This window comes from Coregonus clupeaformis, chromosome 35, assembly GCF_020615455.1.
Source record: "Coregonus clupeaformis isolate EN_2021a chromosome 35, ASM2061545v1, whole genome shotgun sequence".
Taxonomy (NCBI): domain Eukaryota; kingdom Metazoa; phylum Chordata; class Actinopteri; order Salmoniformes; family Salmonidae; genus Coregonus; species Coregonus clupeaformis.
In genome coordinates, this window is record NC_059226.1 from 31,312,543 (window position 1) to 31,330,878 (window position 18,336).

Sequence of the window (18,336 nt, forward strand, 5' to 3'; positions counted from 1 at the left end):
CTCCCCCAGGACTTCTGGACCACCAACCACCGGCGTCATCGGACGCATCGCTGCCACTGGGGGGAGGCACAGACCCAGCACATCGGACGGGATAACCCCTGGAGCCTTCACTCACTCCCTACATCCCTTTCCCTTTAAGTTTAAATAAACTTTCTGGTGTGACGCAATTGTGGTCCTCTTGTCGTCTGTCTGAACCGTGACACAATTTAACATATTACACATACACATTTAAAGGTGCAATCTGCAGTTGCTTCATCCATTTTTTGACCTCTAAAGAATATGATGTTATAATATTATAAATGCCTCATGTGCTTATTAGTTCAACTGTCATACCCCATCAGAACCCAAAATAAAAGCTTGTTTCATGACAATGTTTGTAAACAAACACTATTTAGCTTCAAAATATGGTAACTATAATTTTGATATCATGGATGGCCAGTCCTTGCATCCATAGTTCTGTCTATGAATTTGAGAGTGGTTCCATTTCTCCAGCCCCATCCCTCAGCTTTTTACTGAAACAGGGCAACCGCTGATTGCCACTTTAACATAGTGACATGTTTTGTTCCCATTCAAACATTTGTGTAAATGTTAGTTTGGTCCTCATCAAGTTAATTAAGCAGTGGCAGTATCCTGATATAATAAAAAATATGTGAGAAGTGAATACTCCTGAAAAAAATTAAATAATAACTTAACAAAGAAAAAATAAAGCTGACCTTCGATCAGTATCTAAAAGCAACATCACCTATGACCTCTCACCCTTGACCTCTGGCGACCTGCCCTGACCTGATGACCTCTTCAGCAGGGCGAGGAGGAGACCTGGTCGTAGTCGGGGCACTTGAGCAGGGCCGGGTAGCTGGCGCTCATCTGGAGCGAGGTTTCACTGGAGATGTCCGAGGGGCTGCGTCCACGTGCCCAGGTCTCCGGGTGCAAGAACTGACCGGAGTGGTCAGAGCAGTTACTGAGGCGTGGCCGGTAGAAGCCGGGGTGGTGGCGCTGGTACATTTCCTCGGCAGTGTAGCGCTTCATGAACAGGTAGACGGACATGACACCCGCACTCTGGAGGAGAGAGAGAGCGAGAGAGAGAGAGACAGACAGACAGAGGATAAAGGTTAGAGGACACTGCGCTCTGTAGTATAGAGAGCCAGAAGACCCAGAAGAGAGGGTACCACACCAGCAGACGACAGTTAACTTAGTGCGTTGGGCTGTAACCAAAAGGTTGCTGGTTCGAATACCTGAGCCTACAAGGTGAAAAGTCGATGTGCTCTTGAGCAAGGCACTTAACCCCTAATTTGCTCCAGGGGTGCTGTACTACTATGGCTGACCCTGTAAAACAACACATTTCACCTCACCTATCCGGTGTATGTGACAATAAAAAAACATATTTTTTGGTAGTGAACTATCATACTATGTAGATTTTTTCTACAACAAATGTTGTACCTCAGTGAGCAGAAAGGAGATGGCAGCGAAGGCGAAGGACCAGCCGTACCGGTAGCTGAAGTAGGACTCACTGCTCTTAGTCCTGTTCAACATCTCATCATTAATACTGGATATATACAGCACGAGACCTACCACCAGAGCCAGACCTGACAGAGAGAGAGAGAGATTAAACAAACCTTCAAAGCCTGAACATCAGTCAGAGAAAGAGACAGACAGACAGAGAGAGAGAGACTGACAGACATAGAGAGAGAGACAGACAGACAGATAGTGATTGTGTTAAAGAGAGATAGACATTGTCACATTCAGTAGCTGAAGCAGAGACAGAAGACAAGGAGGAGGAGAAGCAGGGAAGAAGAGGAGAGAGAAAAGGAGGTGAAGAGGAAGAGAAGGAAGAGGATGAGGAAGAGATGGAAGACGAGAAGATTACCTGAGAGGATGAAGAAGATTCCAGAGACAAAGGCCAGGATAGTGCGATGAGGTTGGACGTGTCCGATGTTGATGAGCACAAAGCCGATGAACATAAAGAACAGACTGACCAGAGGAAATGGGGTGGCTGAACGAATCATCTCTGAGAGAGAGAGAGAGAGAGAGAGAGAGAGAGAGAGAGAGAGAGAGAGACAAAATACCAAAACAGCAACATAGAGAAAGACAGTGATTACTATACAGAAACAGAATATCACAGACACATGTAACTATGCTTTTCTACAAACTCTTATACTCTACTTTATCACAAACTCTGAACATAGAGGGTCCAAACAATCTTTCTATCTACCAGAGAGCTTTCAACAGGCATCAACCAACACCTAATGAGGCTGTGACTTTAGAGAAAGTAAAACTTCCCTCAGTGTGACTCCTTAGAGTTATTTCCTAATAATTATTCTGAACTAGAGAGGAGTCAGCAGGGTGGAGAGACAGAGACAGTGGGAGTCCTGATGACTCACTTTGTTGTGTATGGGCAGACAGGGCTCAGGGCAACTGGAAAGAGACTTGAATAGTAAAGAGCTCGTCATTCAGACACTCTAGGAGGAGGAAAACAAAGTTAAATAAAAGTGCATTAGAGCCTTAATTGGGGATGTGAAAGCTTTAATACTGAAGATAAAGAAGCACAATTTTAGAGTGAATATATTATCTCTCGCATTCAGTCTGTTCTTCCATTTCTTCACGTTAGAACGCTGGTTACAAGCCATGCCTGACACTATCATTCCTTGAAACATATTGTTTCCACATTTGACAAGAACTCAGAAAACCTCAGTAATATTTCTTCCGATGTACATACAGCTTCTCTATGCTACACTGCTCACTCTCACAGCTTCAGCTTTTCAGGTATAAAGACTGTTCAGCAAAGTAACCAGAAGAGGGTGCCATATGTTGATAAATGGTGTCACTTGTCCTTGTTTGTCCTGAGTGCATTCTCAGTATTATAACCACCCACTCACTCTGAACACAAAGAGTGCTTCATCTACTTGCACACAGACAGAGAGAAAGAGAGAGAGAGAAAGAGAGAAAGAGAGCGAGAGAGACCAGGCTTTCTTATGCAAACACCACAACCTAGGGAGTGACCCTTTAGAGCAGTGGTTCTCAACTGGTTTTGCCTGGGGACCCAAAATTGACAAAGACAATTGAGTCGCGACCCAATATTATGGACTGTTGATGATTACATTTTGTAATGTTGTATTGCAGCTGCCTTCTTGGGCAGGCTTCACTTGCAAAATAGACTCTGTCTCAATGGGCTACTATTATGGTATTAAAGAAAGTCATTACACAGCCATATTAACTGAGAAAACATTTATTATAAATTCAAGAGAATAAGCCATTTAATTAGGCAACCAGTTCAGGAGTAGGGTGTAATAAATGATCAGACTCAGAACATGACATAAAAACCAGTCCAATAATGTTAATGAACAGTAACACATACCAGTGTTTAAAATAGAAAAAACAACAATCATTAGGATTTCGTAATCACCAATTACCATGTGAATAGTTTCACAACCTTGAAAAGTTGTTTTTAAAGGTGTACGTTTTTAACCAGTTCAATAAAATGTAATATGAATGTCAGAATTAATTAACAATAATAATGAACATACTGAACAATAACTAATTTACCTGTTTATTTATTTGTGTGTGTGTGTGTGTGTGTGTGTGTGTGTGTGTGTGTGTGTGCGCGTGTGTGGCCTATCAGTGGAAAACTGGGGGTGTTTCTTCAGTTTGATATGTTTATTGAAGTCTGGGGTGGTTGACAGGGCAACTCTGAGGTCATGCTGGCTGTCCAGTTTGTTTCTGCTTTTAGTTTTCAGCACGGCCATAGCAGAGAAGCCACTTTCACACAGATAGGTAGTGCTGAACTTTAGCATGATTCTGATTGCATGACAGGCGAGAGCAGGATACTATCCTGTTATGCTGCACCAGAACTGTGGCAGTGACGTTTCCGGGAAGCGCATGTTCAGTCCGCGATCAAATCACAGCTCCACCAGCTGATCCTCTTCGTTGCTTGGCAACGTGACGCTTCCCATCTCCACTCGAAAGGGGTCCTGTATCCAGTCGTCTTGTCTCCTGTTCTCCTCCGGGAAGTAGTCGAAAACTTCCCTGCAGCTTAACAAGATGCTGTTTAACTGTTTGTTTTTTCAGTGTGTTGCTGTGCGCTTTGTTGATCAGATTCTGAATCTCGAAATCAGCATTGGGAAACATGTCAATCCTCCCGTTTGAAACATGACTTGCCCAAATGGTAAGCTTCATCTTAAAGAGAAACAACAGTCCATCATTACTTTAAGACATGAAGGTCAGTCAATCCAGAAAATTTCAAGAACTTTGAAAGTTTCTTCAAGTGCAGTCGCAAAAACCATCAAGCGCTATGATGAAACTGGCTCTCACAGGGATGGAAGACCCAGAATTACCTTTGTTGCAGAGGATAAGTTCATTAGAGTTACCAGCTTCAGAAACTGCAGCCCAAATAAATGCTTCACATAGTTCAAGTAACAGACACATCTCAACATCAACTGTTCAGAGGAGACTGCGTGAATCAGGCCTTCTGCAAAGAAACCACTACTAGACACCAATAAGAAGAAGAGACATGCTTGGGCCAAGAAACAAGAGCAATGGACATTAGACCGGTGGAAATGTGTCCTTTGGTCTGGAGTCCAAATTGGAGATTTTTGGTTCCAACCACTGTGGCCTTGTGAGACGCGGTGTGGGTGAACGGACGATCTCCGTATGTGTATTTCCCACCGTAAATCATGGAGGAGGAGGTATTATGGTGTGGGGGTGCTTTGCTGGTGACACTGTCTGTGATTTATTTTGAATTCAAGGCACATTTAACCAGCATGGCTACCACAGCATTCTGCAGCGATACGCCATCCCATCTGGTTTGGGCTTAGTGGGACTATCATTTTTGTTTTTCAACAGGACAATGACCCAACACACCTCCAGGCTGTGTAAGGGCTATTTTACCAAGAAGGAGAGTGATGGAGTGCAGCATCAGATGACCTGGCCTCCACAATCCCCCGACCTCAACCCAATTGAGATGGATTGGGATGAGTCGGACCACAGAGTGAAGGAAAAGCAGCCAACAAGTGCTCAGCATATGTGGGAACTCCTTCAAGACTGTTGGAAAAGCATTCCAGGTGAAGCTGGTTGAGAGAATGCCAAGCGTGTGCAAAGCAGTCATCAAGGCAAAGGGTGGCTATTTGAAGAATCTGAAATATAAAATATATTTAGATCTGTTTAACACTTTTTTGGTTACTACATGATCCCATATTTGTTCTTTCATAGTTTTGATGTCTTCACTATTATTCTAAAATGTAGAAAATAGTAAAAATAAAGAAAAACCTTTGAATGAATAGGTGTGTCCAAACTTTTGACTGGTACTGTATATTATTATTGTTGCTTAAGCATATTGTTCAATTATGTAATACTTCATATATATTGCTTTGGCAACAGTGGCAACCACCCAATCATGCGAATAAAGATTGAGAGAGAGAGGGGGAGAGAGAGAGTGAGAGAGAGAGCGAGAGCGAGAGAGAGAGACGAGAGAGAGAGAGAGAGCATCAAAGACAGATACAGACAGAAGGAAAATGAGAGAAACATAACTTACTAAGTACACTGACTGTGGACTCAGAGGTCAGCTGTAAGTTCATGGGCATGATGTACTCTATGGTGAAACAGCGACCTGCCTCTTCACCTGGAAGAGAAGAAGAGGGATTATAGAGGTTATAAAGAGGTTAGAGAGGTTATAAAGAAGTTATAAAGAGGTTATAGAGAGGTTATAGAGAGGTTATAAAGAGGTTATAAAGAGGTTATAGAGAGGTTATAAAGAGGTTATAAAGAGGTTATAGAGAGGTTATAGAGAGGTTATAAAGAGGTTATAGAGAGGTTATTTATTTAACCTTTATTTTGACAGGGAGTCATGCTGAGACCAAGGTCTCTTTTACAGTTGAGCCCTGTAATTACAAAAAGATACACATCAAATATGAAACTTGCATACTCAGAATTTTACCTGCTGATATGGTGGTGCCAGTGATAGATAACATTTAGAGACAGAATTTGTCCAGATCACACAGATCTAATAATGCGGTGCTTTCTGACATTAGTAGCACCTGATTCATCTCAAGAGTCCCAGTCAAAGTCATACCTGAACTGAGCTATATGATAGGAGCTCAGACAGACACTCATTAATACATCACACTGACTCATAAACCTTTCTCACAAAGACATCACTCTCTCTCTCTCTCTCTCTCTCTCTCTCTCTCTCTCTCTCTCTCTCTCTCTCTCTCTCTCTCTCTCAATTCAATTCATAGGGCTTTATTGGCATGGAAAACATATGTTTACATTGCCAAAGCAACCATCTCGCTTCCTCTCTCTCCATCTCTCTCTCTCTCTCTCTCTCTCTCTCTCTCTCTCTCTCTCTCTCTCTCTCTCTCTCTCTCTCTCTCTCTCTCTCTCTCTCTCTCTCTCTCTCTCTCTCTCTCTCTCTCTCTCTCTCTCACCCACTCCATGAGTGACACAGGGCAGCATGATATGTATCTCTGTCTGAGAGATCTAGCAGCATTATCCCATTATACATAATCTACCAATCGTACAGAAGAGCATGCCAGTCAATTGTATGGCTGCTGTGTGTGTATGCCATACTGTATATGTGTACCTTGTGAGTGTGTGTATGCCACATTGTGAGTATGCATTCGTTGGTGGGTTATCAAGTTTTCGAATGCATGCATGTGCGCACCAGAAAATTTTATGCAGGTGCAGCGAAATGCTTAGGATAGAGGGAAACTATGAAAATGACATGAAAGTCACATACACTACTTAATTGAATCAATCACACTGCAATGGTGAATAGAGTGGGACTTTATTTGACTTTCATTTATTGTTCAACGTTTATAATAACATTATTTCTTTATTATTATCATCCTAATTTTCTGTTCATCACTTAACACTTAATAGGGTCAGGGTGTATGTGTTCTTCATCGGTTTGCCTCCCAGTGCAGATACACTGATCAAAAATATAAACGCAACATGTTAAGTGTTGGTCCCATGTTTCATGAGCTGAAATAAAAGATCCCAGAAATGTTCCATATGCACAAAAAGCTTATTTCTCTCAAAAGTTTTGCACAAATGTGTTTACATTTCTGTTAGTGAGCATTTGTCCTTTGCCAAGATAATCCATCCACCTGACAGGTGTGGCATATCAAGAAGCTGATTAAACAGCATGATGATTACACAGGTGCACCTTGTGCTGGGGACAATAAAAGGCCACTCAATTGCATTTTATCGATGTCAATTTGAATGCACAGAGATACCGTGACGAGATCCTGAGGCCCATTGTCGTTCCATTCATCCGCCGACATCACCTCATGTTTCAGCATGATAATGCACGGCCCATTGTCGCAAGGATCTGTACACAATTCCTGGAAGTTGAAAATGTCCCAGTTCTTCCATGGTCTGCATATTCACCAGACATGTCACCCATTGAGCATGTTTGGGATGCTCTGGATCGACATGTATGACAGCGTGTTCCAGTTCCCGCCAATATCCAGCAACTTCGCACAGCCATTGAAGAGGAACGGGACAACATTCCACCGTCCACAATCAACACCCTGATCAACTCTATGCGAAGGAGATGTGTTCTTCTATATCTGGAATGTTAAAAAAAATTAAAATAAATGAAAACAAATGTTTGGCCTTACTGCTATTAGCCCATACAAACGCATTGAATAACATATTCTTACATGGAACAACAGATAGTCCCTAAAAAATGAAGTTTGTTCTGAAGTGTCTGTTCTATATCTGAGAGATATAAGAAAGATCAGAAAACATGTTATTATTACATATATATATTTTTAGCATGTATTTAACCCCTTATTTTTGGCACTAAAAAGTATCCATATTCATTTTTTCAACTGGTACCGGGGGACCTTCAGATGAGTCTTGTGAGGCCTGTGGGCGTCCAAGAGCAAAACAACCGACATGTACGTGTTCGTGAGAGGGGTCATATTAGTGTGTAGACCAAATTGTTTGGACGCTACAGACAGAAGTTGACAGATCGGCTTTACCGACTTTAGACGAGTCCCAAGACGCTTGTGGGGGTCGTAGACAAAACGGAGAACACCATCGTGTCCATTAGAGTCTCATCGTTCCATAGAGGGGTCATAATATTTAGGCCAACCCGTAGGCCAAACCGTTGTAGGCCAAACCGTTCAGACGCTTCTCTTGTGAGAAGACCGGTTTTCGGGATGTCTCATGGTCTGACAAACACCACTCTAGCTCTGTCACCTTTCACCGCAGATGCGGAAGTAGGACATTGGCGGATGCGGTGGATTGAGACGCATCCAATAGCTTAAACTGACATATTTTTATGATGATTGTTTTATTATGCTAATTAGATTTATGTGGGGGCGCGGACAACGACTCTAGGGGGTGTTAAGAATCTTTAGAGCTTCAACATTGCTATTTAATCATTCTTATTCTCATTCCCAACAACCACCAGACAGTGAGAAACAAAGAGGAGCAAATGTGTCCCTTACCACTGACACAGGGTCAGATCTAACAGTTACACTCTAAAAGGGTTCTTCGGCTGTCCCCATAGGAGAACCCTTTGAAGAACCCTTTTTGGTTCCAGGTAGACCTTTTTGAGTTCCATGTAGAACCCTTTCCATAGAGGGTTCTACATGGAACCCAAAAGAGTTCTACCTGGAACCAAAAAGGGTTCTCCTATGGGGACAGCTGAAGAACCCTTTTGGAACCCTTTTTTCTAAGAGTGTACAGCTAGAATTGGTCTGATCCAGGATCAGCTGGAGATGGTACTGACCTGCCAGGAAGCAGACTCTCCAAAGTCCAGAGTGCAGGGAGGTCCTGATGTCAGTGGTCTGGTTGAGGAGCAGGATGACCCCCTCCTCCAGGTACAGCCAGTAGTCTGTAGAGACCGCAACTCCCAGAAGCCCCAGCCCGCTCACCGCAAACACGCTGCTCAGCAATGCCAGGGCCTTCCTGCCGCACGCGCTCATCACGGTAGGGTCAGAGGTGGCCCGAACCAGCAGGGGGCACTGGGTCAGAGGTCAGGGGTGAGAGGTCAGATCTGTGGAGAGAAGTAGGGGGTTGTTACTGTTAATGGGGTGACACAGATGTAGTTCGTGACACAAGTAGAAATACTGACTGGTAACGAACACAATGAGGGAACAAAGGACCATAAAAGGAACAGACACACACAATTCACTGGCATGCTCCTCTGTACGATTGGTAGATGTCATGCTGCCCTGTGTCACTCGTGGAGAGGGAGGGAGGGAGGGAGAAGACACAGACAGACAGACAGACAGACAGACAGACAGACAGACAGACAGGCAGACAGACAGACAGACAGACAGACAGACAGACAGACAGACAGAGAGAGAGAGAGAGAGAGAGAGAGAGAGAGAGAGAGAGAGAGAGAGAGAGAGAGAGAGAGAGAGAGAGAGAGCGAGAGAGAGAGAGAGAGAGAGAGAGAGAGAGAGAGAGAGAGAGAGAGACAACAACAACAACAACACAACTAGACCCAACCAAATCATGAGAAAACAAAAAGAGAATTACTTGACACATTGGAAAGAACAAACAAAAAAACAGAGCAAACTAGAATGCTATTTGGCCCTAAACAGAGAGTACACAGTGGCAGAATACCTGACCACTGTGACTGACCCAAACTTAAGGAAAGCTTTGACTATGTACAGACTCAGTGAGCATAGCCTTGCTATTGAGAAAGGCTGCCGTAGGCAGACCTGGCTCTCAAGAGAAGACAGGCTATGTGCACACTGCCCACAAAATGAGGTGGAAACTGAGCTGCACTTCCTAACCTCCTGCCAAATGTATGACCATATTAGAGACACATATTTCCCTCAGATTACAGCGATCCACAAAGAATTCGAAAACAAATCCAATTTTGATAAACTCCCTTATCTACTGGGTGAAAAACCACAGTGTGCCATCACAGCTGCAAGATTTGTGACCTGCCACAAGAAAAGGGCAACCAGTGAAGAACAAACACCATTGTAAATACAACCCATATTTATGTTTATTTATTTTCCAATTTGTACTTTAACTATTTGCACATTGTTACAACACTGTATATATACATAATATGACATTTGAAATGTCTTTATTCTTTTGAAACTTCTGAGTGTAATGTTTACTGTTAATATTTATTGTTTATTTCACTTTTGTTTACTATCTACTTCACTTGCTTTGGCAATGTTAACACACGTTTCCCATGCCAATAAAGCCCTTAAATTGAAATTGAAATTGAATTGAGAGAGAGAGAGATAGATAGATAGATAGATAGATAGATAGATAGATAGATAGATAGATAGATAGATAGATAGATAGATAGATAGATAGATAGATAGATAGATAGATAGATAGATAGATAGATAGATAGATAGATAGATAGATAGATAGATAGAGTATGTGTGGCTGGGTACTATGAGGTGTTTGAATAGACATTTCAAAGGTAGACCGAAAACTTTTCTCAGTGAATAGACCCTGGTCTAAAACACAGCTGTTGACTCATTGTGGTGAATTCCCCTGAACTTGAGTGGGTATTTAAATGACTGTGTGGGAGGTGTGGGCGTGTTGGAGGAACATCAAGCGCTGAAGGAGGACATGCGTACATGATTAGTGTGTGTGTGTGTGTGCGAGAGAGAGAGAGAGAGAGACCAAATCATGAGAAAACAAAAAGAGAATTACTTGACACATTGGAAATAATTAACAAAAAAACGGAGCAAACTAGAATGCTATTTGGCCCTAAACAGAGAGCACACAGTGGCAGAATACCTGACCACAGTGACTGACCCAAACTTAAGGAAAGCTTTGATTATGTACAGACTCATTGAATAGCCTTGCTATTGAGAAAGGCCGCCGTAGGCAGACCTGGCTCTCAAGAGAAGGCAGGCTATGTGCACACTGCCCACAAAATGAGGTGGAAACTGTACTTCCTAACCTTCTGCCAAATGTATGACCATATTAGAGACAACCAGTGAAGAACAAACACCATTCTAAATACAACCCATATTTATGTTTATTTATTTTCCCATTTGTACTTTAACTATTTGCACATTGTTACAACACTGTATATATACATTATATGACATTTGAAATGTCTTTATTCTTTTGGAACTTCTGAGTGTAATGTTTACTGTTAACTTTTATTGTTTATTTCACTTTTGTTTACTATCTATATATACACGTTTCCCATGCCAATAAAGCCCTTACATTGAAATTGAATTGAATTGAGAGAGAGAGAGAGAAAGAGAGAGAGGGAGAGAGAGAAAAGTGGTAATTGAGGAGATTTTTGAATAAAAATGGGACAAAGTGACAAAATAGATAAACGAAAAAGAGAAAATATGAAAGCTGATGATCTCTGTGATTCATATTCTTTCAGAACAGGGTACTCTCTCTCAGTCTCTCTCTCTCAGTCTCTCCCTCTCCCTCTCTCTCTCTCTCTCTCTCAGTCTCTCTTTGTCTCTCTCTCTCTCTCTCTCTCTCTCTCTCTTAGTCTCTCTCTATCCCTCTCTCTCTCTCTCTCTCTCTCTCTCTCTCTCTCTCTCTCTCTCTCTCTCTCTCTCAGTCTCTCTCTCTCTCAGTCTCTCTCTCTCTCGCTCTCTGTCTCTCTGTCTCTTAGTCTCTCTCTCTCTCTCTCTCTCTCTCTCTCTCTCTCTCTGTCTCTCTCCCTCAGTCTCTCTCTCGGTCCCTCTCTCTCTCTCTCTCTCTCTCTCTCTCAGTCGCTCTCTCTCTCAGTCTCTCTGTCTCTATCTCGCAGTCTCTCTCTCAGTGTCTCTCTATCTCCCAGTCTCTCTATCTCGCAATCTCTCGCTCTCTCTCTCTCAGTCAAATTCAAATTCAAATTCAGATTGCTTTATTGGAATGAAATACAATTTGTAGATACTGCCAAAGCAGTATAGGGGTACAGCATTTCAGTAAATACAGTACAATGCAATGAGGATAATGAAATACAGTTCATTTCAGTAGTAATAATAATAGTACATATAATCATGTATACAGGTACAACACTACTGCTGTTGTATTGTGTAATCTTGTAAATTGGGCGGCAGGTAGCTTAGTGGTTAAGAGCGTAGTGCCAGTAACCGAAAGGTCGCTGGTTCTAATCCCCGAGCCGACTAGGTGAAAAATCTATCGATGTGCTCTTGAGCAAGGCACTTAACCCTAATTGCTCCTGTAAGTCACTCTGGATAAGAGTGTCTGCTAAATGACAAAAAAATAAAATAAATAATCTTCAGTCGATAAATTTAATTAAATAAAAATACGATTATAAGAAATAAAAATAAAGAATGGCTAATAAATAAACAACAAACTATATATATATACATGACCAGTCAAAAGTTTGGACACACCTACTCATTCAAGGGTTTTTCTTTATCTTTACTATTTTCTACATTGTAGAATAATAGTGAAGACTTCCAAAATATGAAATAACACATATGGAATCATGTAGTAACCAAAAATGTGTTAAACAAATCAAAATATATTTTATTTTTCAGATTCTTCAAAGTAGCCACCCTTTGCCTTGATGACAGCTTTGCACACTCTTGGCATTTTCTCAACTAGCTTAATGAGGAATGCTTTTTTTCAACAGTCTTGAAGGAGTTCCCACATATGCTGAGCACTTACTGGCTGCTTTTCTTTCACTCTGCCGTCCGACTCATCACAAACCATCTCAATTGGGTTGAGGTCAGGGGATTGTGGAGGCCAGGTCATCTGATGCAGCACTCCATCACTCTCCTTCTTGGTCAAATAGCTCTTACACAGCCTGGAGGTGTGTTTTGGGTCATTGTCCTGTTGAAAAACAAATGATAGTCCCACTAAGCGCAAACCAGATGGGATGGCGTATCGCTGCAGAATGCTGTGGTAGCCATGCTGGTTAAGTGTGCCTTGAATTATAAATAAATCACTGACAGTGTCACCAGCAAAGCACCCCTACACCATCACACCTACTCCTCCATGCTTCATGGTGGGAACCACACATGCAGAGATCATCCGTTCACCTACTCTGCGTCTCACAAAGACACGGCAGTTGGAACCAAAAATCTCACATTTGGACTCATCAGACCAAAGGACAGATTTACACCAGTCTAATGCCCATTGCTCGTGTTTCTTGGCCCAAGCAAGTCTCTTCTTCTTATTGGTGTCCTTTAGTAGTGGTTTCTTTGCAGCAATTCAACCATGATGGCCTGATTCACGCAGTCTCCTCTGAACAGTTGATGTTGAGATGTGTCTGTTACTTGAACTCTGTGAAGCATTTATTTGGGCTGCAAGAGGTAACTCTGGGTCTTCCTTTCCTTTCCAAATAGGGCTATCTTCTATATACCACCCCTGCCTTGTCACAACACAACTGATTGGCTCAAACGCATTAAGAAGGAAAGAAATTCCACAAATTAACTTTTAACAAGGCACACCTGTTAATTGAAATGCATTCCAGGTGACTACCTCATGAAGCTGGTTGAGAGAATACCAAGCGTGTGCAAAGCTGTCATCAAGGCAAAGGGTGGCTACTTTAAAGAATCTCAAGTCTCAAATATATTTTGATTTGTTTAACACTTTTAGGGTTACTACATGATTTCATATGTGTTATTTCATAGTTTTGATGTCTTCACTCTTATTCTACAATGTAGAAAATTTTAAAAATAAAGCATTGGAATGAGTAGGTGTGTCCAAACATTTGACTGGTACTGTATATATATCTCCTGCTCTCTCATCCAGCTTTACAGATGCTTGTACATGAACACACATCCACACACACACACACACACACACACACACACACACACACAAAGACATCTACTAGTTATAATCTGAATCTACCATTTCATTATCTGTAGCCTCTGAACTCTGACAGGAAACATTCACCATGGCAGACTAAAGCCAGACTAAAGCCAGACTGAACAGTCTTCTATTTACATTCACAACCGTCACTCACTCACACCAGGCAGTGAGTCAAAAGTCAAATTTAGACATGCTCCACTTTAGTGTGACTTATAAAAACGAATGATCTGTGTCATACTGGGTATGAAAATTCCCCAATTAACAACAAGGTGATTGGTGAGGGAATGAGTAAGAAGAACATTTTATAGACGCCATTTGCTGATGATTCAGTGCTGATTGTGTTCAATGTTCCTGACATCATCACTGGTCAAAAAGGAGGAGGTAAAAAACATCAGAGGGTCAAACTGTCAACAAAAGAAAAAAAATGTGACGACTACAAAACACCTCAACTTGTGAAAAGGCCTGTCCTACTGTATATGCCCAGCAATCCATATTGCCTGGCTCATAAGCATCCTCTATGTTACAAGCGTGTCATCAGACCTACACCCAATCTGTTATACAACTGGATGGTTAGAAGTGGCTGAAGCATATTCAGTCAGTTAGTTTCAGTCAAGACCCTCCTGGTACTACCCCTGATTGAATGAATATATGACACAGTGTTGACCGATAGTAGCCTATACTTCAGCTCTACGGTTGTGATGTTCTGTTGCTAGGCTACGTATTGACGTGTATCTATTTCTATAAGACTTGCAACCTGCTGTAAACTGCTGATAGCCGCACATTTCTCCAGAGCCCCATTCCTTTAGTCTCATAACTCATAAACCTATCCATGGAGGGCTTCACTGTGACTGGGGTTTGTAGGGGGATTTATAGACCAGTCTATAATACATGGAACTACAGCCAGTTTGCTGGGAAATGTCCAGCCTTAGAGGATTTAGGTCTACAGATGAACAAAATGTACTGTAGAGAATTAAAATGGACTAGTTGCAACTGCAGACCATTTTTGCAACAGTAAAAGCAAACCTTCATTTTGTAGAAAATGTGCTTATTATCTTGGTCTCTCTAGGCATATTGAATAATGATATTACTAGTCTATAAGAGAACGTGCTCTTCCAAAACATATCTGTGCAATCCAGACTTAATTAGTTAGCTAAATGGGCATAATATAAATTGAAATGAAGTATTTTAAATCATTTACCAAAGATGGATGAAGGGGAAGACCATTGGACACATTTTCTCAATAGAGATTCCATCACACTAATAGGCTATATGGCTACAGGCTACAAAATACACAAAATATAAAACATTTGTGAATTCAGACACCACTGATCCTTTCAATCAGGGTTGAATTAGTTTTGAATAATAATTGTAGCAGATGCTCTTATACAGAACAGCTTACAGGAGCAATTAGGGTTAAGTGGCTAGCTCAAGGGCACATTGACAGATTTTTCACCTAGTTGGCTCGGGGATTCAAACTAACCAACTTTAGAGGGTGGCATTTGTCATTTTGGGGTTGTCGACTTGCAGAGGACAATGCAGGTAGTCTATAAACAGATTGTCAGCGGCGACACCATGTCATTTAATCGGCGCTCTATTGTGCAGTTGATTCAAAGGTGACAGGGCGACAAGCAGCAGCGCGATTCCCTATAATTTCCCGCCCTGACGAATTCTCTCTCTCTTTCAGACACGCACGCACACACACACACACACACACACACACAGACACACTCACACACACACAAACACACACACACCCACACAAAGAAAGAGAGAGAGAGAGCAATCACAGCAGCAAGATTTGTGACCTGTTGCCACAGGAAAAGGGCAACCAGTGAAGAACAAAAACCATTGTAAATACAACTCATATTTATGTTTATTTATTTATGTTTGTTTATTTATTTATTTTGTACTTTAACAACACTGTATATAGACAAATGTATTTTGGAACTTTTGTGAGTGTAATGTTTACTGTTAATTTTTTTATTGTTTATTTCACGTTTGTTTATTATCTATTTCCCTTGCTTTGGCAATGTAAACATATGTTTCCCATGCCAATAAAGACCTTTGAATTGAATTGAATTGAGAGAGAGAGAGAGAGAGAGGGAGAGAGAGAGAGAGAGAGAGAGAGAGAGAGAGAGAGAGAGAGAGAGAGAGAGAGAGAGAGAGAGAAAGAGTCACCGAACGAAAACAACTTCCCATTGCTCTGATCCGCGAAAAGATATCGATCAGAAACAATGATGAAAGAAAACAGACCAATAAACTGTCCATCAATGGTGAGATAAAATAAATAATTTGCAGAGATAGCTATTGATCACGTCACTTTGTATTACAGCTACAAGTTGAATGTTTGAGTGAAGTGAAATTCCTTTGAGCTGGACACTGCATGGGAACTATTCATGGACCTGAAATTACGAACTCAAAAATTAGTCAAAGAGCCCTGCACTGTAGTGCGCAAACATGTTTCTTAAATCGGGATCTAATCACACATCTGCATTCAAATAATTCACTGTGACTACAGAAATCAATTTTTAACTGCGGACTCAATCCAAATATCCCCTCTTAAACGCAACTCATTGGGAAACAAAAACGTCCAATTTAAATTGCTTACCCGACCAAATAAACTCGGTATGATATCAGATTGCGTACCTCAGATCTGTGTGCGGAGGATGAGTCTGGGTCCTCTCTCAGTAGTTCTCCCTCTTGTGTGTCTTCATCTGCACCCCTCACAGGCAGTAAGAAAAAGTGTTAGAGCGCCGCGGGGTAAACAGACAAGACGGACACCGCAGAGCCGAGGTGCGCAGTTTAGGCACTCGCTTCTTGGCATGCAGGTGCACTTCCTCCAGAGATTCAGCAGGCGACCTCACTAACTCACTGGCGACGACAGACAGATCCGCAGCCCGCACCAGTACGCAGCTATCCTGCTCTGCTCAACTCAGACGCTTTGTGCCATCTGATCTCACTACGCTGCGCTGAATGCTGAATGTGGAGGCTACCGGATAGATAGAGCAAGAGAGAGAGCGAGAGAGAGATAGATAGAGAGAGAGAGAAATAGAGAGAGAGAAATAGAGAGAGAGAAATAGAAAGAACGAGCGAGAGCACGAACCAAAACAAACTATTTCATCAGGTTACATACCGTCTTGCACTTTTTCTGAGAAAGGTGACGTCAGTATCACCCCTAAATGAGTTCAGTCACCAATGATAGATGCACGTATGGCTTACTGCATATTTAGAACGTTTTGAGATCATCAATAATGAAATAATACGTTTACCTCTGGATTTCCCTAGATTGCCTGAGAGAGATCTTATTGATATACAGTACCAGGTACTGTATGTTGTTTAACATATGCCCCAAATGTGCAATTCCTCAAAGTATCCTAAAAATACAACTGCAACATGTCTTCTTATTTTGTGAAAACAGGTCACACATTTCTGGTAGAGTGAGCAGAAAATAACTTCTCACTAGTAAAAAAAGACAAAATAAGCCCCAGCAAAACAGCTGATACAAAGGCATCATAATCACTATGCCTTTATTCTGTCTGGCACCAAGGCCTGCTCCTGCCCTGAATGAAAGCCAGATGAAGGAGAGATAGAAGGCTTTGGGCTGGATTTAATCCATATAGCAGAAGTATCGCAGAAGATCCGTGTTACAGCTCGGTTTAAATTGAAAGGCAATGCAGTGATAAGTTGTCTGCTACAGTCACTTTCTCAACAGGGGAGAAAATATTAGTCTTCTTGGCCCCGTACACACTTAAATTGTACAAGGAATGTATAACGCATTTGGCACAACCATTGTGATACGACAGAAAGTTCTTCTGTACAAAAATAACAACACAAGCAACACAGACAAAACTGTCCATTGTATCAGAAAAATATCTGTTGTATCACAACCATTGTGTCAAATGCATTGTAAATAAGTTTTACAATCTGAGTGTGTAGGGGCACCTTGAGTGCTTTACATGAAGCAAACTGTTTACTCATGTATTCAGTATCAGCTTATGTAACCAACGAGGTATATCTCAAGGGCATATCTTATCTAGATTGACTTCCATTAGATTCCAAAAGCATTCTGCATTATTATGGCTTTATGAGCAGGTTCACTTGCTCAGCAACTGGAACATAATAAAAGCCAACGTACCGGGCCAGGTCTGTGTGCTGTGAATGCAGAGTGGTCCACTTAGACAGACAGAGAGAAATAGAGAGAGAGGGGAGAGAGATAGCGAGAGAGAGGGGGGGATAGCGATAGAGAGGGTGGGGGGGGCAGAGAGTGGGAGAAACAACAGACAGACACACACATTACGAGGCAAACCGCAGCTCAAAACAAAACAAACAGCAGGACTGTGCTGATTCGTCTGAGGGCTCAGTAGGCTTTGATTGCTGCCAATTTGTCTGTGTGCAGGTTGAGGGTGCTAGACCGCTAAACGCTCCTATCTGGCAGGCCAGAGATTTCTGAGGGAGGGGACGTTTGAAGGGTTAATATGAAGAGGGCAGACAACCTTTATCATTTTGCCACTCTGAGGAGACGGAAAAGTTTATTCTGTGACGTTTCTGTCTTTCGGTGAGAAGATACTTAATGTGGCATTTGGATATTGGTGGTATTTCGTTGCT

The 18,336-nt window shown here is 41.8% G+C and overlaps 1 protein-coding gene across 1 annotated transcript; it reads right to left on the bottom strand.

Annotated features, from left to right (window-relative positions):
- Positions 1–445: 445 nt before the first annotated feature.
- LOC121551922 (voltage-dependent calcium channel gamma-5 subunit-like) lies at positions 446–16,771 on the bottom strand. Its single transcript, XM_041864602.2, has 6 exons — positions 16,378–16,771; positions 8,735–9,001; positions 5,525–5,611; positions 1,865–2,005; positions 1,438–1,583; positions 446–1,056 (listed from the first exon to the last, which is right to left on the bottom strand). The coding sequence occupies exons 2-6, from the start codon at positions 8,928–8,930 to the stop codon at positions 796–798; spliced, it is 831 nt and encodes a 276-aa protein (XP_041720536.1). The 5' UTR covers positions 8,931–9,001; positions 16,378–16,771; the 3' UTR covers positions 446–795.
- Positions 16,772–18,336: the final 1,565 nt, after the last annotated feature.

Coding starts and splice junctions, on each gene's coding strand:
- LOC121551922 (XM_041864602.2), bottom strand. CDS start 8,930: ATGAGCGCGTGCGGCAGGAAGGCCCTGGCATTGCTGAGCAGCGTGTTT. Junction 1,584..1,864: donor AATCTTCTTCATCCTCTCAG/GTAATCTTCTCG, acceptor TCTCTCTGTCAG/GTCTGGCTCTGGTGGTAGGT. Junction 1,057..1,437: donor TCTCCTTTCTGCTCACTGAG/GTACAACATTTG, acceptor TCTCTCCTCCAG/AGTGCGGGTGTCATGTCCGT.